At 40.2% G+C, this 26,939-nt stretch overlaps 1 protein-coding gene across 4 annotated transcripts in view; it reads left to right on the top strand.

Annotated features, from left to right (window-relative positions):
• The first annotated feature begins 6,693 nt into the window (after positions 1 to 6,693).
• Positions 6,694 to 26,939, top strand: part of OPHN1 (oligophrenin 1) — a 555,959-nt gene continuing 535,713 nt past the window's right edge. For 3 of the 4 annotated variants that reach the window (XM_041741146.1, XM_041741144.1, XM_041741142.1), the window contains exons 1-2: positions 6,694 to 7,037; positions 7,557 to 7,714. In XM_041741146.1, the coding sequence (XP_041597080.1) occupies positions 7,561 to 7,714 (154 nt within the window). In that variant the 5' untranslated portion in view covers positions 6,694 to 7,037; positions 7,557 to 7,560. Of the gene's footprint in view, positions 7,038 to 7,111; positions 7,429 to 7,556; positions 7,715 to 26,939 lie in introns of those variants that run through there. The other variant, XM_041741143.1, reaches the window with a different exon arrangement.

Below are 26,939 nucleotides of genomic sequence, written 5' to 3'. Positions count from 1 at the left end.
CTACATGCAAAATCTTAAACAAATGCCACAGTTATTGAATCACATTTATTTAATTATTGGCTTAGAGTATAAGATGAACTGCTATGGAAGTCAGAAAGTCTAACTGTTGCCAAAATGAGGAGTGGAAACTTTCACTCATGTTATTAATCAAAACCACTGTTGTATGAGGAATGTCATGTCTAAACCAGTTTTTAATATGTAAAACTCTATATCAATGACTGGATGGTGGACCCCCTTTAAAGAAAAGGATTGTGGACCCTCTTTAAAGAAAAGGAAAAAAAATAATCAATTTGTAGCTTAATGGACTGAGCCACCCAAGTGCCCCTTTCTGGGAGTTTAAATGTAAACAGTAATGCCTTCATCACCCTTAGAATGTCTCTCAGAATTGAAGTAGGCTCTGTTTGTATTTTTTTTTTGGAACTGTGGCTAATTAAGAATCAAAATGGACACAGAAAATGGCCACAAGAAGATCATCCTCAGATCTTTTCCAATAGACAGCTTTTATATAGTTCTGTTGATATGAAAGTGTGAAGAAAATGCTAAATTCTGGGTGCCTGGGTGGCTCAGTGGTTGAGCGTCTGCCTTTGGCTCAGGTCATGATCCCAGGGTTGGGTCCCACATTGGGCTCCCTGCATGGAGCCTGCTTCTCCTTCTGCCTGTATCTCTGCCTCTCTCTGTGTCTCTCATGAAAAAATAAATAAAATATTTTAAAAAAGAAAATGCTAAATTCTAAGAATTAAGAATTTTGGTTGGTAGTAAATCACATGGATGAAATAGATTACAATTTTAAAGCTATAGATTGATAGTTTTTTCTTTTGAAGATTTTATTTATTTGAGAGAGAGAGAGCAAGAGAGAGAGAGAGAGAGAGAGAGAGAGAGAGCGAGAGCAAGCTTGAGTGGGGAAGGGGCAGAGGGAGAAGCAGACTCCCCGCTGAGCAGGGAGCCAGACACCAGACTCCATTTGGGAGTCCTGGATCATGACAGGAGCTGAAGGCAATGGTTAACTGACTGAGCCACCCAGATGTCCCAGTTTATTTTTTTCTCACCAAGAAACATCATAAGGGGATACTTGCAGAGGGAAGGTTTTAAAGATTTTATTTCTTTATTCATGAGAGACACAGAGAGAGGCATAGACATAAGCAGAGGAAGAAGCAGGCTCCCTCTGGGGAGCCTGATGCGGGACTTGATCCCAGGATCCCAGATCACGACCTAAGCCAAAGACAGGCCCTCAATCACTGTACCACCTAGACGCCCCAAAGAGGGAGTTAAGTGGAGAGTTGGACCTCTGGATAACTATGGAAAAGGATTTTCCCTTCCTTCAACCATTTGCCACTTACAGCTACTATAATCTTGGCCTTAGCCTAAGGTAAGAAACTAGGTCAAGTCTAGTCAAAGCAGCAAATGGGCCAGAACCATGCCTGGGGTTTGGGAATGGTGTCAACAATAGTATAAGATTTAGGCTAGGCTAGATCTAGGAGCCTGGCTAGCCATGCAGTGCGGCTGGGCAGCTGATATGCAATTTTTCTTATGTTCCATGCAGGTCAAGTCTGGAAAATCTAGGTTGGGCATATGTAACATGGGAGCCAGATTTGTCAGCAGTCTTTAAAGAGTCCACCACAAAACCTTTGTTAATATTAAACCTAGGATAGTTTCAAATTATTTGCTGCAATTACCAACAAATGACCCTGAACTACTTTTTCCATGTTACAGTCCTAAGTACACCCAGTCACATAAACAGGAGGAAATGGAGATTAGATATTGATATAATAGACTGGAAGGCATTGTAATGCAATTGCAAAAATTGGCTTCAGAATCAGACATGGATTTAAATCTCTGGTGCATCACTTAATTTCTTGGCCAAGTAGCTTAACTCTTCTGAGTTTTAGTTTCCTCATCTGTAAATTGAGGGTGCCAATAGAACCTTTCTTATGGAGTTGTCATGCAAAGTAAACGAGACCATTTAGGTAAAGTGTCTGGTAGGAGAGAAGTCATCAACCTATGCTGCCCCCAGCCCTCCTCTTCCCCTCTAGTTTCTCTTCTTGTTACTGATACAGCCCAGTTAACTTCCGTATCTTTTCTATGTTTTTGTGAAAGAAGGACTGTGACATTTTAGGACAAATGCCTTTAAGATTTTTTGTAAGAAGCAGAAGGAATATAAAATATTACTTTATAGCTTTAGGAGTAAACTCTCTTAAAACACATCTCATAAATTACTGAAGCTTAAAATATGTCATTTGGAAAATTACCTTTCTTTCCAGGCCCTCAGGACGTTAAAAAAAGAACCTTCCTTATATATATTTTTTCCAGAATTGGATAAGAGCAAATGATTAACAAGTACTGTATTGAAATATTTTAATGAAGCTAGCTGTGGTCCCAGATGGGAGAGATGAAACAGAAGCTGGCATATTAAAAGTTAATATTGGATATTTATTTTTCTCATGGATGTATACTGCCTTTCCCAAACATCTACAACATATGGTTTCTTTACTTTCCCTCTTCTTATATTTTGCAAATTGTGAAAGTAATTTTAAATTTATAAGAGGCTGATCTGCTTCATTGGGTTAAAGGGTTATGATTCCAACATGAAGGACAGACAGACAGACACATCAAGCTGATAAGCTCCTATCCTGGATGACTTGAGCTGAACAGTTTTGAGACTTCTAGCTATCCTGCAACTCCACCTTAGAGTAATACACTAAAATGCTTAACTCCTGAGGATAATAGGTTTTGATTCTTAAAACCTGAAAGGGAGTCTTGGCTTTGTTGTTATGCTGTGGACTCTTTGAGTGTCCTGAAAATTGAGAAAGCATATTTAGCCAGACCATAAACCAGGATAGAGTTTCTGTGTTAATTGAAGTGAAAATTTCTTTGAGCATATTTTTGTTTTTATTTTCCTATAATAATGATGAGCAGGGATCAAGCTGTGTTGCTATATAAATAGTAATATTTTTCCTAGGAATGTCATTGTAAGCAATCTGACTGTCTCTGCTTCTGATGCTGTCCATCAGACCAAGAACAATGAAAAAGTTTTGGGCTCAAGTAACATTTACTGAGGAGTTGTTATACTCCAGGCACTTCCACATACACTCACTATAGTTAATCCTTAGAAAAACTTTTGAGGAAGATATTGCTCCAAGGAGAGTTTCCATGACTTACTCAAATTCACAGAGATTCTAAGGGGTGGAGTGGAGCTAGACCATATTTCAGCTCCATATTAGCTATATTGCTCTAGCTCTGTGTTCTTTCCACAACATCACAGCTAAAATAGAGTGATTGCTTCGGAAAGAGATACTGTCCTATAGTAAGACTGTAGAGGTGGTGTTACCTTTACATTCAAGAAATAGGGGAAATGGGATTTGTCTCTCCCAATATTTTTTAAAAGTTTATTTTTACATCAATTTTAAGGTCACAGCAAAATTGAGAGGGAGGTATAGAGATGTCCCATATGCCCCTCCACCCCCACATGCATAGCTTCCCTTGTTATCAACATTTCCCACCAGAGTGGCACATTTGTTACAGTTAATGAACCTACATTGACACATCATGATTACTCAAAGTCCACAGTTTACAATATGGCTATACATTCTATGCATTTGGACACAGGTATAATGATATGTATCCACCATTGTAGCATCATACATAGTATTTTCACTGCCCTAAAAATCCTGTTTTACTCCACCTATTAATCTGTCTCTCTCGTTTATAGCAGCAATGTCCACAATAGCCAAACTGTGGAAGGAGCCTCGGTGTCCATCAAAAGATGAATGGATAAAGAAGCTGTGGTCTATGTATACAATGGAATATTACTCAGCCATTAGAAACGACAAATACCCACCATTTGCTTCGACGTGGATGGAACTGGAGGGTATTATGCTGAGTGAAATAAGTCAATCGGAGAAGGACAAACATTATATGGTCTCATTCATTTGGGGAATATAAAAAATAGTGAAAGGTAATAAACGGGAAAGGAGAAAAAATGAGTGGGAAATATCAGAAAGGGAAACAGAACATAAAGACTCCTAACTCTGGGAAACGAACTAGGGGTGGTAGAAAGGGAGGTTGGCGGGGGGTTGGGGTGACTGGGTGATGGGCACTGAGGGGGGCACTTGATGGGATGAGCACTAGGTGTTATTCTGTATGTTGGCAAATTGAACACCAATAAAAAATAAATTTATAAAAAAAAATCTGTCTTTCTCTTTTCCATACCCTACAGCACAACCCATCTTTTTACTGTCTCCATAGTTTTTGTCTTTTCCAGAATGTCATAATGTTGGCATCATATAGTATGTAGTCTTTTCAGATTTATTTCACTAATATGCATTTAAGTTTCCTCCATGTCTTTTCTTGTCCTAATAGCTCTTTTCTTATTGGCAGTGAATGATAGTCCATTGTATGGATATGCCACAGCTTATTTATACATATACTTGCAGAAAGCCATCTTGGTTCCTTCCAAGTTTTGGTAATTATGAATAGAGCTGAAAGGGACCAATTTCCGAATCCTCAACTTCCTTGAGTACTACGTCCTAAAGAAACTAGTTGTCTTCTCTTACCTTCTCTTTGCTTTTTACACTTCCCTTTCTTAGTCTTTCAAAATCAACTTATACCTTTCAAAGGTTAAAAATCTTACTAAGGTAGACTGGCCCAGAATGTAAAGACCCTTGGTGTTAAGCAAAGCAGTAATTTAAAAAAATTGATGTTCAGGAATTTTCTTTAAGTCAAGGCCCTGTTCTAACTCTTCCCCATCCATCTCACTAAGAGCTGCATTTCCAATAAAGGTTATGTTTTATGTTTAATAATAGCAAATATCATAGGATTTCACTCATGTGGAATTTAGGAAAGAAAACAAAGGGGGAAAAAAGAGACAGAGAGGCAAACCAAGAAACAGACTCTTAATTATAGAGAACAAAATGATGGTTCCAGAGGGGAGGTCGGTAGGGGGGATAGGTAAAGTAGGTGATGGAGCTTAAGGAGGGCACTTGTTGTGATGAGCCCTGGGTGTTGTATGGAAGCACTGAATCACCATATTGTACACTTGAAACTAGAGTTACACTGTATGTTAACTAACTAGAATTTAAATAAAAACTTACAAAAAGAAATACCTCTGAATGACCAAACTTAGACTTACCCAGTCAAATAATATAACATTATTAATGCTAGGTACACTCTTACTTGCCTAACTTACTATACTCAAAGTGTTTTTACAGTCATATATTTTACTTTATCTAGACAATGAGGCTCAAGTGCTGAGGAAAACAAATGCCCTGGATTGAATAGCAGGAAAAAAAAAGAGGATTGAAATTAGAACTTGCTAATCCTACAGAACAGGTACCTGTTCTCCAAAGAGAGGGAGGCTACAATTTTCAAATATGTCTATGTCCTAACCCCTGGAACCTGTGAAATATTACCTTACATGACAAAAACAAAATCACAGATGTGATTAAGTTAAGGATTTTGAGATGGGGAGATTATCCTGAGCTATTTGGTGGGATCTTATTAAATGAAAGCAGGAGGCAGGGGAGACAGTGTCAGAGCAATGCAATGGGAGAAAGACTTGATCAGGCATCACTGGCTTCAAAGATGAAGGAAGGGACCTATGAGTCAAGGAGTGTGAACAGCTTTTAGAAGCCGGATTGGGGTCTTCAAACTTTTATTCACATAACCCCTAGAAGAGCATCAGCAGCACAGTAGAGCAGAGTAGATGGGAGGAATTGCGTGCAGGACCTGCAAAACATCTAGGAAAATGCTCAATTAATGCAGTTACTATTTTCCATGTGGGTATCAGTCCTCTGACATCTTGGTTTTGACCAAGTGAGGTCCATTTCTGATTTCTGACTTCCAGAAATATAAGATAATAAATTTGTGTTAGGTCACCAAGTTTGTGCTAATTTTTTATAGCTGAAATATGACACCTGTACAGGTGGGTTAGCCATTATCACTCTATTTACAACCCCCTTCAGTTCTGGTTTTTCTTGGCTTTCTTAACAGGGCAATGTAATCTAAACAGTTCTCTAAAATAAAAATGGATCCTTTTGCCCATGTACACAGGATTTTTCAACCCGTAGCTGCTCTTAATGTCAAGGCATCTGCCTGTAAGAGTAGCCTCAGTTCCCCTCACTTGGACAATGAGCAAGAAATCTCTTAGCTAAGCTGCAAGACAATTTATAACATCCTCTTCTTAGGTTTTCCACTTACACATGGAAAATCATGTGCTTTAATGAACAACCTATGCAATGAGTTGAATCACAAAAACCATGCCTCTGAGGTCCTATTCAGAAAAAAAGCTTACTCCTGATTATGGCCTCCCTTCCTTTGGCAGGGTTTCTGAGCCTAGCATTGAGATACTAGAGTAGGAGTGAACCGTTAAGGTTGTTCAGTCTAGAGCCCATGGGAACTAGAACACAGGGATCAGGAGAAATGGGCAAGGGAAGAGGAAAGGAAGTTGCTCCCTCAGAGGGAGGCTGGAAAGAGAGCAAGGAAAAAAAAATACAGCCAAGTAATGGGAAGTGAGAGATGGCCTCCCACAATCAACGCCTTCTGGATTCTCTCGCACATTTGGGAAACTTTCCATTTAGGCTCTAGTGTGGCGCACCTGCCCCTAGAGGCCGGGCCTGGGGAGCGAGCTTGGGGCAGGCTGGGAAAGTCTTGCTTGGAGAGCCACCGCCCTGGCTGGGTGGTGGGGAGATCGAAGGGAGGAGTCATGGGGCGAGAGACGGAAAGACTACATCTCCCAGGCCACCACGCTTTCCAGCTGGAGTCCTAGGGCGCCGACTGCTCCCCAGTTTCCGCAGGGAAGCGCCAGGCTACCACAGCTATTGTGCGTAGCGATATCGCCCTCCTCTTCCCTCTCGGGTGTCTAGGAAGCAAGGCTACGTTTCATTGCTGCCCGGGCTTAACCCCTCTGGCTCCTAACAGGACAGCAGGCCGGCTCCCTTGAAGCAGGAAGAACTCTTGGGAGCAAGAACACTTTGGTAACGCAATCCCAGGGTGCGAGGAAGACAGTTGAAGAGGGAGCCCGAATACTAGGACTCCGCACAAAGGTTCGTTGGGGCGGGGCGGCAGATCTGGCTTTAAAAAGGGGGAGGGGATAGTGCAATCAGGGTTGCCCGCGGAGTTCAGCAAAGGAAATCTTCAGCTAGCTCGGGACGAGGAGCTAGCAGAGGAGGCTTCCAGCCCCAGCGCCCACCCGAGCCTACACCCTGGGCCGGCCGAAGTGTCACGTTTGCAATTGCTCGGGTAGGATCCCACTGGTCTCCGGAGGCGAGCTGGACTGTCGGGGGAGGCAATGCCTTGGGGGCATGCTGCTTGCTAGGCGGAAACCGCCCAGGGACGGACAGTATTAGGTAGCTTTCCGTGTCACCTGAAGCAATTGCCGGCCGCTCGCTTCCGGTACAGACCAACCAGCTCTACCCGGGAATCTCTACAGAACAGGTACTTGTCCTCCAAAGGGAGGGAGGCTACGAGTTTCCCAGGCGGGTCCCGCACGCAATTCCTGCCATCTACTCCGCTCTACTGTTCGGCTGATGGTCTTTGTGTCTTTCTTCTCCCCTCGCCATCAGAACCATGGGGCATCCCCCGCTGGAGTTCAGCGACTGCTACCTGGACAGCCCCGATTTCCGTGAGAGGCTCAAGTGTTATGAGCAAGAGCTGGAGAGAACCAATAAATTCATTAAGGACGTGATCAAAGATGGCAACGCACTTATCAGCGCAATGAGAAGTAAGTGGAAGGCTTCGATGGATGAGCCAGTTCCCTGAGCCAGCAGCTCTGGCTCTGGCCTTTAAGCTCTTCCACACTGCAGGGGGACAGGGCGGTTCAGGGTGATTCCCAATTCAGTTCTCTGAAGCGAATGTGTTTCTGGAGTACTTCCAAAGTGGGCTCAAGTAGAAGTGGAAGGTGGTGGCTATGACTAGAACTTTAGTGGCCTTGACCTTATGAGACGGGATCTGTACCTGTGCCAAGAACCTTCTTGCTCTGCAACTCTCCTAACTTGGCAGATTGTTGTTCTGAAGGGATAATTTTCCTATACTGTTGAACATGTTTAGTACTCATGTGTTGGGTGAGGAGACATTCAAGCTGACCAAGAAACTGCCATAGCACCTGCTAAAGAAGAGAGGTTTGAGGCCGGCAGCTTGAGTAATGCCTCTGGTTGCTGATGGATGAGTGTGGGGGCAGTAAAAAAATTTCCCTATATCAACTTGTTTTCTAAGGAAAGCACCTTTGCCCCACTGATTTTTTCCTTTAAGATACTGAGCTATGGTTTTGGTTTAGAGTCATTCTAAGCTCAGAATTATGGGATGGCCTCACATGCCACTGAATTCTGCTTGGGGGTGAAACAAAGACCTGCCTAGTACCTGGCAGAAGGAGCCCAGCCCCCAGGGAGCATACTTTAGGGTTAGGGTTAAAAGCCACTGATTTGGAGAAACCTCACCTAGCTTGGCTTTCCCAGTGATCACAGCTGACAGCTGTGGGACCCTACCCCCCTTTCCCACTGTGTGGAGTTTTTATTTCTGCTAGTTGGCAGAAGGCTTGGAGTAATAGAAAGAATAATAAACATTCTCAACAAGAGTGCAGGCAAGCCAGCCCTTTGTGCCAAAGTATATACCCAGAAGAATGGAGGATGGCGATTGGGTGGAGTGATAATTTTTTTTTCTTCTTGGCTGAAAAATGATTGCAAAAAATAAAGTCATTGGTCATGGTCACTGGTAAATATGTCCTGTGTGTTTATAGATTTGTACTGAATGGATTTATCCCCAAAACACTGTGTCTAAGTCCAGTGTGGGGACCTTCTTAAGGCAGATGCAGAGCAGGGAGAAAGGTTTGGGAGTGCGGTGGTAACTGCTACCAGCTGCCATTTTTGTGCAGTTCTTTTGATTTGCTCCTGGGAATCTGCTTTCACTGCCAGTGTTGTCTGCCATTTCGCTCAGAATATATCAATTGTCCAAGTGCCTGGTGGTCATTTGATTGAGTTTGATTATTTAGTGGTTTGTTGTATTCTGATCCAAACAAGAGTACATTCTTGGCAGCATCTTAAAGAATGGGTATTTGAGATGCTGATTCTTAGAGACTTATAGGTGAGACTTTGGGGGTGCGCTGCCACTTAATAGAATTCATTGAGAGGTTCACAATATGCAGGTTGTGTCACAAAAGTAGTTAGAATGGTTGGGGGTTCATTGAAAGGGATTGGGGAGAATGTTTGGATTTTTAAAAAATTTTACTTATTATGATACACTGTTTGGTGTAGTAGTTAGATGTAGCTCATCATAAGGCCCAGGAAGGGAATGGTTTTGTGAAGTGTATGGTAAGCTGAAATTGTTTGTGATGGGAAGTTACCGGGTACAGAGAGATTGAGATTTTTAAGAAAATATAAACAATTCAATAAAAACACTTGAGGAAGGGTAGATTTTTGTATGCGAAGGGCAAGTTGTGGTTCTTACTCTTTCCTTCTTCTCTGAGACGGAACCTGGTAAGAGTCAACAGTTATGCAGGCCTAAACCTTTGCAGATGGCTGGAATATCCAAGAAATTTTTTGGCCCATGGGACTTCTTGATATTCAGGGTGGTTTTCTGTTTCTGAATATACATAGAAAGTCAAAAGAGGGCAGGGAGGAAATAAAATCCAGCAGCTAACCTACACTCCGTTTCTTTCCTTTAAGTTGCATGATTCTAAAACATGATTAGGTAGAGGCAAAGGCGGGATGTTCCCCACTTTCTTGACCACAGTAATGTTTATACTCCCACTCAACAACTTTTTGAGAATGAGTGAGGAAGCAAAACAAAGGTATGCTCTTGTTTTGTGTGGAGGAAACAGGAAACTGGAACTGGAGTTAGAAGCCCTGGCTTCACCATCTTGGGATAGGATGGCACAGATTGCTGACTTCATCTGTTAATTGGGGGTAATCAGAACCATCTCACAGGGTTGTTTTGAGACTCAAAGGAGTTAATGGTTTATGAAAATGTTGTAAATGGAAACAGCTAAATGTAGAAAGTTGTTGATAATACATCTTTAGGCTGATAATGTATTTGCTGGTTACTGTATTTTTCAGTAGGTTTCTGAAGGGAAATGAATAAGCAAAAGTAGTTGGAAACATTTTTTGCTGTCATCCTATTGGAAAATGTCACTCCCTACATTGGCATGTCTGAGCAGTTAATTTTGTGTTCATGTGTGGGGATTCATTTTGGCATTTGGAGTCTGGCATTAAAGTCAGAAAGAGGGACGCCTGGGTGGCACAGTTAAGTGTCTGCCTTCAGCTCAAGTCATGGTCCCCGGGTCCTGGGATCCAGCTATACTTGGGGCTCCCTGCTCAGCGGGGAGCCTGCTTCTCTCTCTCCCTCTCTCCCTTCCCTGCTTGTGCTCTCTCACGCGCTCTCTCTCAAGTAAATAAATAAAATCTTTAAAAAGAAGTCAGAAAGAATGATTGATACCTTTTCATTTAACTTACTAAATTGACTAACAAATCAAATGGCTCATATTTCTAGGAACTGATGAAACTTGGTGCATTGTGCTGCAGAAACTAGTTGCAGTTTTTGTTAAAGCTGTTAGCCTAGGTGGAACTTGATTTCTACCTTTGTCCTGGTAGTGTCTGATTTTGTACAGAGTACCAGATAAGGTTTAAGTCATAGCTTTGTGTGATAACTTATTCATTAAACATAGGTCCCTATTGAATATTTAGATTTACTTACATCTGTGCTCAGAGGTAGTTGATGTTATGAACAATACTCAACATTTCTCCCTTGGGGAAGTAGTTGATTTCCCCCCTTTAAATGTGATCTATTTATAATTGTTGGAATAAAAGACGATGATTATAACTTAAACTAGTAGAAAATCAAAATGCCATGACTCTGAAAGGTAAACAGATTGCCTGCTTTTCTCTGTCCATTGTGTTTACGCTGGCAGTTTTGGTCCTTGATATTATTTGAATATTTTCTAAGCACTCAGGTTGAGTATTATTCAGAACAAGTGGTATGGCTCCTGCCTATATCACAATGTAACACGATACATCTAATAAATGTTATATATAATTTAGTGAACACATACCATTCATTCAGTAAATACTTATGCACATACTGTATTCAGGCCACTGTTGCCCGGGCTATCACAGATGTGGCAGACTTAGTCATAGATGGATCTTGCCTTCAGAAAGTTCCTAGACTGGTAGGAGAGAAAAGACATGGGTAGAGATCACTATCATGTAAGGTGGTAGATGTGGATCAGAGCCACAAGAATGGAACAGGTGGATATTGTGGCATGTGACACTAGCAGGAGAGCTCATTTTATGGTGGGAGGACAGGGAAAAACAAAGGATGAAGTAGCACTGGAACTGGGCAGAATTAATACTTATTGCTTGTTTAACTGTTCCCATGTGCCAAGTACTAAAATATTATAACAGCCTTAGGAGGTAAGGATTATTATTCCCATTTTGTAGATGAGAAAATTGAAGTTCAGAGGTGTTAAGTAACTTTCTCAACTAAGGGTGAGAGTCTAAATTAGAACCCAGACCTGAATCTAAAGGCCCTGCTTACTTTTCTGTGTTGCACTACATTCAGGACAAGGCATTTTGTGTAGTAGGAATGACATAGAGGATGAAAAGTGACAGCAGATAATTCAAGTCATCTACAATATATAGCGTGCAGGAAGGGAGTTTTGGGAGATGAGATTGGAATGGAAGGTTGAGGCCTTGACTGTGCAGGGACCTATTAAGTACTTCAGATTTTTCTTTATAGATTGGGAGTATTAAAAATATTTTTGTTAGGAGAGAGGAATGGTTTGAGCTGTGCTTCGGGAAAATTCATCTGAGAATTATATGTAATCCCACTCAAATATCTGTGACTTTCAGAAGTTATTTGGCAGCCTTAAATCCCCTTTTTAAAAAGATTTATTTATTTATTTGAGGAGAGGAGGGGCAGAGGAGAGTCTTAAGCTGTCTCCACATTGAACACAGAGCCCTTACACAGGGCTTAATATTATGACCCTGAGATCACCACTTGAGCTGAAACCAAGAGTCCAGTGCTTACCAGACTGCACCACCCAGGTACCCCTAAATTCTCTTTGATATATGGGACTCCTGGGTGGCTCAGTGGTTGAGAGCATCTGCCTCTGGCTCAGGGCGTGATCCCATGGTCCTGGGATCAAGTCCCACAACGGGCTCTCCTCGAGGAGCCTGATTCTCCCTCTGCTTATGTCTCTGCCTCTCTCTCTGTGTCTCTCAAGAATAAATAAATAAAATCTTTTAAAAAATTCTCATTGATATAGCTCAGAGGTCAGCAAACCTCTTCTGTAAAGGGCCATATTTTAGGCTCCGCAGGCCATACAGTCTCTGTGGCAATTACTTAGCTGCCATTGTTGTGCAAAGACAACCATAGATAATATGTACATGAAATGAAAGTGGTTGTGTTCTAATACAACTTTATTTATTGGCATTGAAATATAAATTTCATTTAATTTTCGTATGTCACGAAATATTCTTCTTTTGAATTGTTTAACTGTTTAAAAATATAAAAACCAGTCTCAGCTTGACTACGGGAGTAAGGCATACAAAAATAGGCAACAGGTTGGGTTTATCTCACTGGTAGTAGTTGGCAGACCTCTGATATAACTAGTTAACCTAAAAAAAAAAAAAAAACTAAAATGCCTAAAGGGCTTCTTATTGGTAAGGCAATGAAAATACCTAATAGAATATAATGGTGTATTTCACGTTCCCGTCAACTAGGTTTAACTCGGTGTGCTATTATGCCTGATCTGGATTCAGAGATTCAAATGCTGACAGAGGCAAAGGAAAAAACAGAAAAGTATAAAGCTGTTGGATATGGGTTAATAGGGCTGAAGAGATTGGGGTAAAAAACAGCAGCCTCACCCCATTCAAATGGTCTTTTTTTTAATGTTCTAACTAAATAAAATACATTCACAGTCTATATTTAATCAGTTTGCAACTCCTGAATTAGATGATCTAACTCTATTAGTCTATGAGTCTTGGACTCTAGTGGGCTAAGAAAATGAAAGGCAGTAGTCTCCAGATAGAGATTTCTCTGGGAAAGCATTACTGGGCACTGTTAGCACATGAGCAGAGGCAGAATGATAGTTTAATGGGAGAAAAAAACCCTAGACATGACAATTAGACACCTGGGTATGGTTCTGTTACTAATGGAATTGGTGACTGTGATAAATCATTTTTCTGGGGCCCCAGGGCTACTTTATAAAGGTAGGGGTGAGCAGGAGATCTGTAAGCTCACTTTCAGCTCTAACATTCCATGGTGGGCTTTTTTTTTGTATTACATATTGTAGTTTAATCATTTGTGAAAGAAATGATTGACTCAATTATAGGAACTTATTTTATGCCTACATAAATTTTCACATTATTTTGGTGTACATGCCAGCATTAGTTAAATAGACACATTTAAAGAAAAATTTTAGTCTTTTGAAAACTAGGGATAACATGCTTTATGTATGTTTGTATATATAAAGCAGATACAAGAAAAAAGCCTACACATATACATGTACAATCACACATACATAGGCTATCTGGGACTAATCAAAATTTATGTTTTAAAAGAATACAAAAGAGAGGTGTCTGGCTGGCTTAATCAGTACAGCATGTGGCTCTTGATCTCAGGGTCCTGGGTTCGAGCCCCATGTTGGGTGTAGAGATTACTTACATAAACTTAAAAATATTTAAAAACATAAAAATATAAAACATGCATTCTGTACTAAAAATGTACATGAAGTCGATAAAGTAGAAATCATATAAGTTGTATAGCATTTATAACCTAGTCTTAAATTCATTAAAAATGTCACTTTCTTATATCCTATACTTTTTATTTTTTATTTATTTTTTTTTAAGATTTTTTTATTTATTTATTTTTATTTTTTATTTATGATAGTCACAGAGAGAGAGAGAGAGAGAGGCAGAGACACAGGCAGAGGGAGAAGCAGGCTCCATGCACTGGGAGCCTGATGTGGGATTCGATCCCGGGTCTCCAGGATCGCGCCCTGGGCCAAAGGCAGGCGCCAAACCGCTGCGCCACCCAGGGATCCTTTTAAAAAAGATTTTAAAAATTTATTCATGAGGGACACAGAGGCAGAGGGAGGAGAAGCAGACTCCATGCCAGGAGCTTGATGTGGGACTTGATTCCGGGACTCCAGGATCACAGCCAAAGGTAGACACTCAACCACTGAGCCATCCCAGGCATCCCTTATCTCCTATACTTTTAAAGATGAGAGTTTTAGATTTTATCATAAGGTGACCTTTTGGGATATCTGTTCAGTTCTTGCTTTGGCAACTTACTGTCTGGTAAGTGCTTACCTGGAAGGATTGTTTGATTCCATCAGTGAGGCAAATTTCTTTTTGAAGATCCTCAGTGGGGAGCCATCTCTAGCTTGACACAGAGAGAACCTGGTTACTAGTTCCAACTCTGTCACTAGCTTGCTGTATGACATTGAATAAGTTTTTAGCTTTGTGAGCCCAAGTTTCCCCATTTGTAAAATTAGAGTTTTGGTCAGTAAGCCATAGCATTCCTCCTGGTTTTACCATTCTTTGTTTTCTAGGCTGCAACCGCCTTGCTCAAATAGTAAAGCAGCCTAAATTGATTCTGTTACAAACTTTAGAGCCAATTCACCTTTACTCTGGAAAAGTAGGCAAAGGGAAAATCAAACTGATATGTCCAGCATGAGTAGATGACTTGAATCGTGCTAACTTATCTGATTATCTTCTTAATGAATGCTTCCTGATGCCTTTTCATTCTGTCCTGAATAGCTCTGTAGTGAGAGAGACCAAAGCTTTTAATCCCTTTGGGGTGGGTGTAGTGTCATGGTGTGCAGGGAGTAGTTGGTGATAGGTATCTTGTCATTATTTTGGTGATATTTAATTAGTGCCTTGGAATGCATGGATTATTTTAGATATTCTCGAAAGTCGGATCAATGTAATGAGTATGTCATACGGTACTGTTGTTAGTAGGTATTAACCAATATCAAAGGGAATTTGGTGGAGGCATTATTGCCATGTTCATTGAAGGCCCTCAGAAGACCAGATTCCGGAGTCTAAATTAGTTGGACTAATAGTACTGTATAGACTTGGGTGGAAAAGTAAGCCAAGCCAGCCTTTCAGTGTGACCATTTAAAAGACATTTTTTGTTGGGGAAAGGGGAATGGTACTGGGATGGGATAGGGAACATTATGGCTTGACCTGCTTGTTAAGAAAAAGGTTTCAATCAGAGTTAATAGTGATGAAAGAAAGTAACTTTTCGGCTTAATTTTTATAATCTCACTTGTTAAAGCATAGCCACAGATTTTTTTATTCTGGCATCTGTTTCTCTAATCAGTTACTATAGAAATTTTCTAAAGCCTAGGAAGGTCTAGTAAGAAATATGGTTTTCCAGGGGGGGTACCCTGAAAATCTTGAGCTGATGTTTTTGCTAGTGGGGTAGAGGGCCTTCATGATGCTTTATTGGGCTTGCATTGAGTGCTAAAGCCTTGCTCAATGTAAAGGCAATTCAATTTAATTCAACATGTATTTGCTAAGCACATATATGTGTCAGGTATTATCCTGGAAATTGGGGGAATAATGGTGAATAAGGCTGCTAAGGGCTCTCCCTCTTGGAGCATACATAAAACATCTGATTGCTCATTTAAATAATTTAATTGTAATTGTGAAAAGAGCAATGAAGAAATTCAGGGTATGATGTATATTCTATCACATGTTATAAGGAAGGGCTTTGTGGGGGAGGAAAGGGAGCTACACCATGGGGATGTAACTGGTCATAGGAAAAAGAATCAATGAAAAAGGAAGAGTTCTGAGGTCAAAACTACCTGTCTTACTACCCTTAGTAGCTAATGGTCCTAGTTAATGGTAGTTAATAGACTCTTCAAGTGAATAGAGATTTTCTCAGAAACAGAGTATTGTATATCTCATGGGGTCTTCAGGGAAAATCTAAAGTACCTACTGTCTCCTTCTTTTATGAGTATATTACAAATATTTTTGATAGCACATGAACATGGTATAAAATTCAAAAGGTACAAAAGGCTAATAAATCTTCTGTCTCCTTTTATGTACCACTTCCCCAGTTTTCCACTGTAGAGGCAACTGATTAGTAGCTGTTTATCTTTTAAAAAGACTTTACCCCATTGCTTCTTTTACCTTCTGCTTCCTCAGGAGTGTGATTCATTGTAGGCAAATTTCCAGCCACACTGGGGCAAGATATTTCTTTAAGATTATGTTTGGGGGGGGGATGGTAGATTAAATACCTCAGAAAATCAGCTCTGTAAAAGCCAAAAGGACACTGGCAAAAATTGTCAAAATTAACTTTTTTAGAACTCTGGAAATAACTGAAAGGCTTGCAATAATCTAAAGAGTGTTTATTGGTGAAAGATGTTGAAACTTTGTAGCAGCAGGGTTTGTGGCATTTTAATTTACCCTGCCTCCTTTGCCCTTCTACATAGCTTAGGGGTAGTTTTGAGAACCAGCAGCCTCATAACCGCATTAGATGTGAGAAACAGCACTTTTAGCAAAGGCTATCCTTCCCTTTTAGGGAAGAATGAGTTTGTAGCTACTCAAGAACTCACAAACTCAGAGTCTTGACACTATTTAACCTGTCTCAAGGCTACCTAGAAAAGCCCCATTTATAGGGCTTCTCCTTACTTGCTTGACTTAGAGCTAGCTAAGTGAGAAAAGTTCTGTCTCTAGGTGTGTTTGACATTACAGCTGCCTGAGGTGCAATACCAGTAGGATAAGCAAAAGCTTGGCCAAAAACATGAAAGGAAGAAATGGAGAATGAGATACCTATTGGGGGCTTTGGAAAGTTCTTAAATATTCTTGGAGATCTGGAAGGCCACACACATGCCCAGAGCCAGAGCCCTCATAGGGCTCTATTTTCTCCCCTATGGCGGAACTTGAGGCAGAGTTGTAAGCTACCTGGTTGAGTGTTGAGGGACTGTTTTGACATACACACAGAGCCCCTTGGTAAAAAGATGAAAGTCTTAATGGTTTAAGACATTTAAGAACTCTTCAAAGTCACTAGATGGTCACTAAGAGATATTAGTGGTAAGGAATGCAAGGAATACAAATATTACAGAAATATTCCAAGAAAGACACTAAACAAAGCAACATCAACAACAACAATAACAAAACAACAATAGCAATAAAATCTGTGGGTCAGAATCTGATTTTCAGAGGTACCACATTATATTGCTTAAAATGCCCAATTTTCAGCAAAAAATGATCAGGCATGCAAGAAAAATTATGGCCTATATGCAGGAAAAAAAGCAGTCAGTAGAGACTGTCTGATGTGGCCTAAATGTTAGAATTTAGACAAAAATTTGAATCAGCTATATAAACATAGTCAAAGAACTAAAGGAAGCCATGTCTAAGACTTAAAGGAATGCGTGAGAACAATGTGTCAACAGAGACTACAAAGAGATAAAAAATTATCAAAAAACAAGAGAAATTCTGGTAATGAAAAGTAAAAAAGCTGAAATGAAAAATTCACTAGAGAGATTCAATAGCAGATTTGATCTAGCAAAGAAAGAATAATAGAACTTGAAGATAAGTCAATTGAGGGATGCCTGGGTGGCTCAGTGGTTGAGTGCCTATCTTCGGCTCAGGGTGTGATCCTGGAGTCCTTGGGATTGAGTCCCGCATTGGGCTCCATGCAGGGAACCTGCTTCTCCCTCTGCCTATGTCTCTGCCTCTTTCTCTGTGTCTCTTATGAATAAATAAATAAAATCTTTAAAAAAAAAAGAAGATAAGTCAATTGAGATTATCTAGTTTGAGCAAAAGAAAGAAAAAAAATGAAGAAAAATGAACAGAGCCCCAGAAACTGTGGAATACCATCAGGTATACAACATATGCATAACAGAAGTCCTAGAGAAGACAGATTGAAAGGAAGAGAAAGAATATTTGAAAAAATAATGGCCCGAAACTTCACAAATTTGATTAACAATAAATCTCCAGGTTCAGGAAGCTCAAAAAACTCCACATAGGAGAAATTCAAGGAGAGCCATACCTAGATACATTATAGCCAAACAGATGAAAACCAAAGACAGAGAATCTTGAAAGAAGCAAGAGAAAAATAATTCACTAGGTAAATGGGATCCTCAACAAGATTAAAAGCTAATTTACCAAGAACTGTGGAGACCAGGAAGTGTTGAGCTGACATATTCAAAGTGCTGAAAGAAAAATAATGTCCACTAATAATTCTGTATTCATGAAAACTATCCTTCAAAAACAAGGGAGAAATTAAGACTTTCTCATATAAACAAAAACAAAAACTGATAATTTGTCCCTAGCAGACCTGCCCTATAAGAAGTACTGATGGGAATCCTTCAGAATGAAATGAAAGAATGATGAATGGTAACTCAAATCTATACAAAATATGAAAAGTACCAGTAAGTGTAACTACATACGTAGATATCAAAGACAGCATAAGTGTCTTTTAGTAACTCTATTTCCCTACCTAATTTAAATGACAACTGCATGATTCAATAGTAATAAAACTGTGCTGATGAGCTTATGATACATAAACAGGCAATACATGTGACAATATAGCACAAAGCAGAGGGGAGGAAGCAATTACACTGGCACCATGTTTCTGCATGCTTTCCAATTTAAGTTAAAATTAATCTGAACTAGTTTGTCTTAAATTAAGATGGTAATTGTAATCCTGAGGTGAGCCACTAATAAAATAACTAAAATTATATATAAGTGAAAGAAACAAGGGAATTAAAATACTACAATAGACAACATATATTTAACACAAAAGAAGACAGTGGTGGAGGAATAGAGGAAACAAGATAAGACATATAGAAAATACATGGTATACATAAATCCTGCCTATCTGTAAATATATTAAGTGTGAGTGGAATACACATTGCAATAGAAAGGCAGGAATTAGCAAAATGGATAAATTGATTAAAATTTATACTATCTTTAAGAGACACATTTTGGATTCAAAGAAACAAATAGTTGAGAATAAAAGGATGGAAAAATATGCCAAGCAAACAGCAACCAAAGAGAGTTGTGGTGCCTTTAACAATATGAGACAATGTAGATTTACTATTATTTTTTAAATTTTCTTTTATCTTTTTGTATATTTTTTATTGGAGTTCGATTTGCCAACATATAGCATAACACCCAGTGCTCATCCCGTCAAGTGCCCCTCTCAGTGCCCGTCACCCAGTCATCCCGACCCCCCGGCCACCTCCCTTTCTACCACCCCTTGTTCGTTTTCCAGAGTTAGGAGTCTCTCATGTTCTGTCTCCCTCACTGCTATTTCCCACTCATTTTTTCTCCTTCCCCCTTTATTCCCTTTCACTATTTTTTATATTCCCCAAATGAATGAGACCATATAATGTTTGTCCTTCTCTGATTGACTTACTTCACTCAGCATAATACCCTCCAGGTCCATCCACCTCGAAGCAAATGGTGGGTATTTGTCGTTTCTAACGGCTGAGTAATATTTCATTGTATACATAGACCACAGCTTCTTTATCCATTCATCTTTTGATGGACACTGAAGCTCCTTCCACAGTTTGGCTATTGTGCACATTGCTGCATTGTGCATCGGGGTGCAGGTGTCCCGGCGTTTCACTGCATCTGTAAATTTGGGGTAAATCCCCAGCAGTGCAATTGCTGGGTCGTAGGGCAGGTCTATTTTTAACTCTTTGAGGAACCTCCACACAGTTTTCCAGAGTGGCTGCACCAGTTCACATTCCCACCAACAGTGCAAGAGGTTCCCCTTTCTCCACATCCTCTCCAACATTTGCTGTTTACTGTCTTGTTAATTTTCCCCATTCTCACTGGTGTGAGGTGGTATCTCATTGTGGTTTTGATTTGTATTTCCCTGATGGCAAGTGATGCGGAGCATTTTCTCATGTGCGTGTTGGCCATGTCTATGTCTTCCTCTGTGAGATTTCTGTTCATGTCTTCTGCCCATTTCATGATTGGATTGTTTCTTTCTTTGCTGTTGAGTTTAATAAGTTCTCTATAGATCTTGGATACTATATCCAAGATATGCTATGCCCTTTATCTGATAGGTCATTTGCAAATATCTTCTCCTATTCTGTAGGTTGTCTTTTAGTTTTGTTGACTGTTTCTTTTGCTGTACAGAAGCTTCTTATCTTGATGAAGTCCCAATAATTCATTTTTGCTTTTGTTTCCCTTGCCTTCATAGATGTATCTTGCAAGAAGTTGCTGTGGCCAAGTTCAAAAAGGGTGTTGCCTGTGTTCTCCTCTAGGATTTTGATGGATTCTTGTCTCACATTTAGATCTTTCATCCATTTTGAATTCATCCTTGTGTATAGTGCAAGAGAGTGGTCTAGTTACATTCTTCTGCATGTGGCTGTCTAATTATCCCAGCAGCATTGATTGAAGAAACTGTCTTTTTTCCAGTGAATAGTCTTTCCTGCTTTGTCGAATATTAGTTGACCGTAGAGTTGAGGGCCATTTCTGGATTCTCTATTCTGTTCCATTATCTATGTGTCTGTTTTTGTGCCGGTACCACACTGTCTTGATGATCACAGCTTTTTAGTACAACCTGAAATCTGGCACTGTGATGCCCCTAGCTCTGGTTTTCTTTTTCAATATTCCCCTGACTATTTGGGGTCCTTTCTGATTCCACACAAATCTTAAGATGATTTGTTCCAACTCTCTGAAGAAAGTCCATGGTAGTTTGGTAGGGATTGTATTAAATGTGTAAATTGCCCTAGGTAGCATTGACATTTTCACACTATTAATTCTTCCAATCCATGAGCATGGAATATTTTTCCATTTCTTTGTGTCTGCCTCAATTTCTTTCAGAAATGTTCTGTAGTTTTTAGGGTATAGATCCTTTACCTCTTTGGTGAGGTTTATTACTAGGTATCTTAAGCTTTTGGATGCAATTGTAAATGTTTTTTTTTTAAAAGATTTTATTTTTTCATGAAAGACACACAGAGAGAGGCAGAGACACAGGGAGATAGAGAAGCATCTCCATGCAAGGAGCCCAATGCGGTACCCAAACCTGGGACTCAAGGATCACGCCCTGGGCCGAAGGCAAGCACCAAACCGCTGAGCCATCCAGGGATCCCCTGTCAATGGGATTGACTCCTTAATTTCTCTTTCTTCAGTTTCATTGTTGGTGTATAGAAATGCCACTGATTTCTGGGCATTGATTTTGTATCCTGCCACACTGCCAAATTGCTGTATGAGTTCTAGCAATCTTGGGGTAGAGTCTTTTGGGTTTTCTCTGTACAGTATCATGTCATCTGCGAAGAGGGAGAATTTGACTTCTTCTTTGCCAATCTTGAATGCCTTTCATTTCTTTTTGTTGCCTGATTGCTGAGGCTAGGACTTCTAGTACTATGCTGAATAGCAGTGGTGAGAGTGGACATCCCTGTTGTGTTCCTGATCTTAGGGGAAAGGCTCCCAGTGTTTCCCCATTGAGAATGATATTGGCTGTGGGCTTTTCGTAGATGGCTTTTAAGATGCTGAGGAATGTTCCCTCTGTCCCTGCACTCTGAAAAGTTTTGATCAGGAATGGATGCTGTATTTTGTCAAATGCTTTCTCTGAATCTATTTTTTTGAAAAAGACACATTTATTCAGCATCATGATCAGACTATTACATTTAGCAATTAACAGCATGGGTGCAAAAAAATCTACATTAAAACCCTTTTTTGGAATGCTTTACATCTTCCACAGTACAGAAACTAAAATAACCTGTTATACAATTAGTCACAAATATAATCCTGGAGTTTTTTGCCCATACATATGAGTATTGTCTAAAACATGTCTTTGTAGCAGCTAGGCCCTGCCGCCACTGTGCTTGGCTGAGTTCAAAAATCTTTTGTAACCTGCAGCTTCCCTGTCACTTCTCTGGCTCTCCTTTCCTGCTAAGATTTGTTTCCTCGCAGTAATTAAAATATTCTGCCACTGCCGTAGCTGTTGCTGCTGATTGAACTGCCATAGCCACCTTGGTTTCGTGGTTTGGCAAAGTATTGGCCTCTACCACCATAGGGGCTAGAGCTTCTGCCTCCAAAATTCCCTCCTTTCATGGTTCCAAAATTTGAGGATTGATTATTGTAATTGCCAAAATCATTATGGCTTCTGCCACCTCCAAAGTTGCCTCCATCATTACCAAATCCGTTACAGCCATCCCCACTGACACCGTATCCACCACCACCTCGACTGCCACCGAAGCCACCTCGGCCACTGAAGTTCCCTCCACAACCAAAGTTGTCATTCCCACCAAAACCACCTCCACGACCACCACCAAAGTTTCCAGAACCACTTCGGCCTCTTTGGCTGGACGAAGCACTAGCCATCTCTTGCTTCGATAGGGCTTTCCTTACTTCACAGTTGTGGTCATTCACAGTATGGTATTTTTGAATGACAGTCTTGTCTAGAGAGTTATGGTCGTCAAAGGTCACAAAAGCAAAACCTCTCTTTTTGCTACTGCCTCGGTCAGTCATGATCTCAATCACTTCAATTTTCCCATACTGTTCAAAATAATCTCTTAGATGATGTTCTTCAGTGTCTTCTTTAATGCCACCAACAAAAATATTTTTCACAGTTAAGTGGGCACCAGGTCTTTGAGAATCGTCTCGGGAGACAGCCCTCTTTGGTTTCACGACTCTTCCATCCAACTTTTGCAGCCGAGCGTTCACCTCCTCTACCGTGGCGTACAAGTCGAACCTGAAGCCTCTGGAACACTTGGTCTCTCATTACCACACAGTCCGTAAGCATCCCGCATTGCTCAAAATGGCCCCTCAGACTCTCATCGGTTGTTTCAAAGCTCAAACCTCCGATGAAGAGCTTCCCCAGCTGCTCAGGCTCTTTGGGAGACTCTGACTTAGACATGACGGTGGTGGGAGTGGAGACTTTAACGATGCTTACTCGGCGGTGTCCAGGGACCTCTCTGAATCTATTGAGAGGATCATATGGTTCTTATTTTTTCTCTTGTTTATATGATCAATCACATTGATTGCTTTATGAGTGTTGAACCAGCCTTGAATCCCGGGGATAATTCTCACTTGGCCATGGAGAATAATTTTCTTAATGTACTGTTGGATCCTATTGGCTAGTATCTTGTTGAGAATTTTTGCATCTGTGTACATCAGGGGTATTGGTCTATAATTCTCCTTTTTGGTGGGGTCTTTGGTTTTGGAATTAAGGTTATGCTGGCCTCATAGAACAAGTTTGAAAGTACTCCATATCTTTCTATCTTTCCGAACAGCTTTAGTAGAATAGGTAATGTTTCTTCTTTACATGTTTGATAGAAATCCCCTGGAAAACAATCTGGCCCTGGACTTTTGTGTCTTGGGAGGTTTTTGATGGCTGCTTCAATTTCCTTCCTCATTATTGGCCTGTTCAGGATTTCTGTTTCTTCCTGTTCCATTTATGTTAGCTTGTGGTTTTTCAGAAATGCATCCATTTCCTCTAGATTGGGATCTCCTAATTTATTGGCATATAGCTGCTCATAATATGTTTTTAAAATCGTATGTATTTCCTTGGTATTGGTGGTGATCTCTTTCGTGATTTTATTAATTAAGAGTCTTTTCTCTTTTGTTTTTAATAAGGCTGGCTATAGGTTTATCTATCTTATTAATTCTTTCAAAGAACCAACTCCTGGTTTTGTTAATCTGTTCCACAGTTCTTCTGGTCTCTATTTCATTGAGTCCTGCTCCAATCTTTATTAAGTCTATTCTTCTGCTTGGTGTAGGGTTTATTTGCTGTTCTTTCTCCAGTTCCTTTAGGTTCAAGGTTAGCTTGTGTATTTGAGTTGTTTCCAATTTTTTGAGGGATGCTTGTATTGAGAGGTATTTCCTTCTCAGGACTGCTTTTGCTGTATCCCAAAGATTTTGAACGGTTGTATCTTCATTTTTATTAGTTTCCATGAATCTTTTTAATTCTTCTCTAATTTCCTGGTTGACCCTTCCATCTTTTAGCAGGATGCTATTTATCCTCCTCGTGTTTGAGTTTCTTCCAAATTTCTTCTTGTGATTGAGTTCAAATTTCAAAGCATTATGGTCTGAAAATATGCAGGGGGCAATCCCAATCTTTTGGTATTGGTTGAGACCTGATTTGTGACCCAGTAAGTGGTCTATTCTGGAAAAAGTTCCATGTGCACTTGAGAATAATGTGTATTCAGTTGCATTTGGATGTAAAGTTCTGTATATATCTGTGAAATTCATCTGGTCCACTGTATCATTTAAAGCTCTTGTTTATTTGGAGATGTGCTTAGAAGATCTGTCATTTGCAGAAAGTGCCGTGTTGAATTCTCCCAGTATTAGTGTATTATTATCTAAGTATATCTTTACTTTGGTTATTAATTGATTGATATACTTGGCAGCTCCCACATTAGGGGCATAAATATTCATTATTGTTAGGTCTTCTTGTTGGATAGATCCTTTAAATATGATATAGTGTCCCTCTTCATCTCTTACTATAGTCTTTGGGATAAACTTTAATTTATCTGATATGAGGATTGTTACCCCTGCTTTCTTTGGAGGACCATTTGAATGGTAAATGGTTCTCCAGCCTTTCATTTTCAGGATGTAGGTGTCCTTAGGTCTAAAAAGAATCTCTTATAGACAGCAGATAGCTGGTCTTGCTTTTTTTATCCAGTCTGAAACCCTGTGCCTTTTGATGGGATCATTAAACCCATTCACGTTCAGAGTTACGATTGAAAGATATGAATTTAGTGTCATCATAATACCTATTCAGTCCCTGTTTTTGTGGATTATTTCTTTGGGTGTCCTCTTTCTTTTACAGAATCCCCCTTAATATTTCTTGCAGAGCTGGTTTGGTGGTCACATATTTTTTCAGTTTCTGCCTATCTTGGAAGCTCTTTATCTCTCCTTCTATTCTGAATGAGAACCCTGCTGGATAAATTATTCTTGGCTGCATGTTCTTCTCATTTAGGACTCTGAATATATCCTGCCAGCCCTTTTTTGGCCTGCCAGGTCTCTGTGTAGAGGTCTGCTGTTAATCTGATATTTCTCCCCATAAAGGTTAGGGATCTCTTGTCTCTTGCTGCTTTAAGGATCTTCTCTTTAGGGCAGCCCCAGGGGCACAGCAGTTTAGCACTGCCTGCAGCCCAGGGCGTGATCCTGGAGACCCTGGATTGAGTCCCACATCGGGCTCCCTCCATGGAGCCGCTTCTCCCTCTGCCTGTGTCTCTGCCTCTCTCTCTTTCTCTCTCTCTCTCTCTGTCTCTATGAATGAATAAATAAAGTCTTTAAAAAAAAAGGATCTTCTCTTTATCTTCGGAATTTGCAAGTTTCACTATTGAAAGTCGAGGTGTTGAACAGTTTTTAATGATTTTCAGGAGGATCTTTCTATCTCCTGGATCTGAATGCTTGTTGCCCTTCCCAAATTAGGGATGTTCTCAGCTATGAGTTTTTGAAATATGCTTTTGGTCCTCTGTCCCTCTCAGCACCCTTTGCAACCCCAATTGAATGTAGATTTTTCCTTCTGAGGCTATCATTTATTTCCTTTTTTTAAAAAAAGATTTTATTTATTCATGAGAGACACACAGCGAGAGGCAGACACAGGCAGAGAGAGAAGCAGGCCCCATGCTGGGAGCCCGGTGCGGGACTCCACCCCAGGACTCCAGGACCATGCCCTGGGCCAAAGGCAGGCGCCAAACCACTAAGCCATCCAGGGATCCCCTATCATTTATTTCCCTTAACCTTTCCTTGTGGTCTTTTGTTTTTCTCTTTTTCTTCCCTCAGCTTCCTTCCTTGCCATCAACTTGTCTTCTATGTCACTCACTCTTTCTTCTACCTTATTAACCCTTGTCGTTAGGACCTCCAGTTTGGATTGCATTTCATTTAATTGATTTTTTAATTTCGACTTGATTAGATCTAAATTCTGCAATCATGAAATCTCTTGAATTCTTTATGCTTTTTTCAGAACCACCAGTAGCTTTCTAATTGTGCTTCTGATTTGGCTTTCTGATATCAAATTGTAATCCAAATTTTGCAACTCTGTGGGAGAGAGTACTGTTTCTGATTCTCTCGTTTGTGGTGAGTTTTTCTTTCTTGTCATTTTGCTCAGTGTACAGTGGCTAAAAGCAAGTATTTTGTTTGTAAAAATTAATTTATTTTTATTGGTGTTCAATTTGCCAACATACAGAATAACACCCAGTGCTCATCCCGTCAAGTGCCCCCGTCAGTGCCGGCCACCCAGTCACCCCCACCCTCCACGCTCCTCCCCTTTCACCACCCCTAGTTCGTTTCCCAGAGTTAGGAGTCTTCCATGTTCTGTCTCCCTTTCTGGTATTTACTACCCATTTCTTCTCCCTTCCCCTCTATTCCCATTCACTATTATTTATATTCCCCAAATGAATGAGACCATATAATGTTTGTCCTTCTCTGATTGACTTACTTCACTCAGCATAATACCCTCCAGTTCCATCCACGTCGAAGCAAATGGTGGGTATTTGCTGTTTCTAATGGCTGAGTAATATTCCATTGTATACATAAACCACATCTTCTTTATCCATTCATCTTTCGATGGACACTGAGGCTCCTTCCACAGTTTGGCTATTGTGCACATTGCTGCTATAAACATCGGGGTGCAGGTGTCCCGGCGTTTCATTGCATCTGTATCTTTGGGGTAAATCCCCAGCAGTGCAATTCCTGCATAAAGGGCTTGTTTCCAAGGTCTATAAAGAACTTATTAAACTCAACAGCAAAGAAACAAACGATCCAATCATGAAATGGGCAAAAGACATGAACAGAAATCTCACAGAGGAAGACATAGACATGGCCAACAAGCACATGGGAAAATGCTCTGCATCACTTGCCATCAGGGAAATACAAATCAAAACCACAATGAGATACCACCTCACACCAGTAAAAACAAGTATTTGTTAGAAGCACAAACTTTTCTCTCTGTTGTGCTCCAGCTGTTTTTACTTTAAATTTCATGTCAAATTCGTAGGTTTTCAGGATGATTTTTTTTTATCTTTTTTT

Source organism: Vulpes lagopus, chromosome X (assembly GCF_018345385.1).
Source record: "Vulpes lagopus strain Blue_001 chromosome X, ASM1834538v1, whole genome shotgun sequence".
Lineage (NCBI taxonomy): Eukaryota > Metazoa > Chordata > Mammalia > Carnivora > Canidae > Vulpes > Vulpes lagopus.
This window is presented reverse-complemented; position numbering and strand designations above follow the sequence as displayed.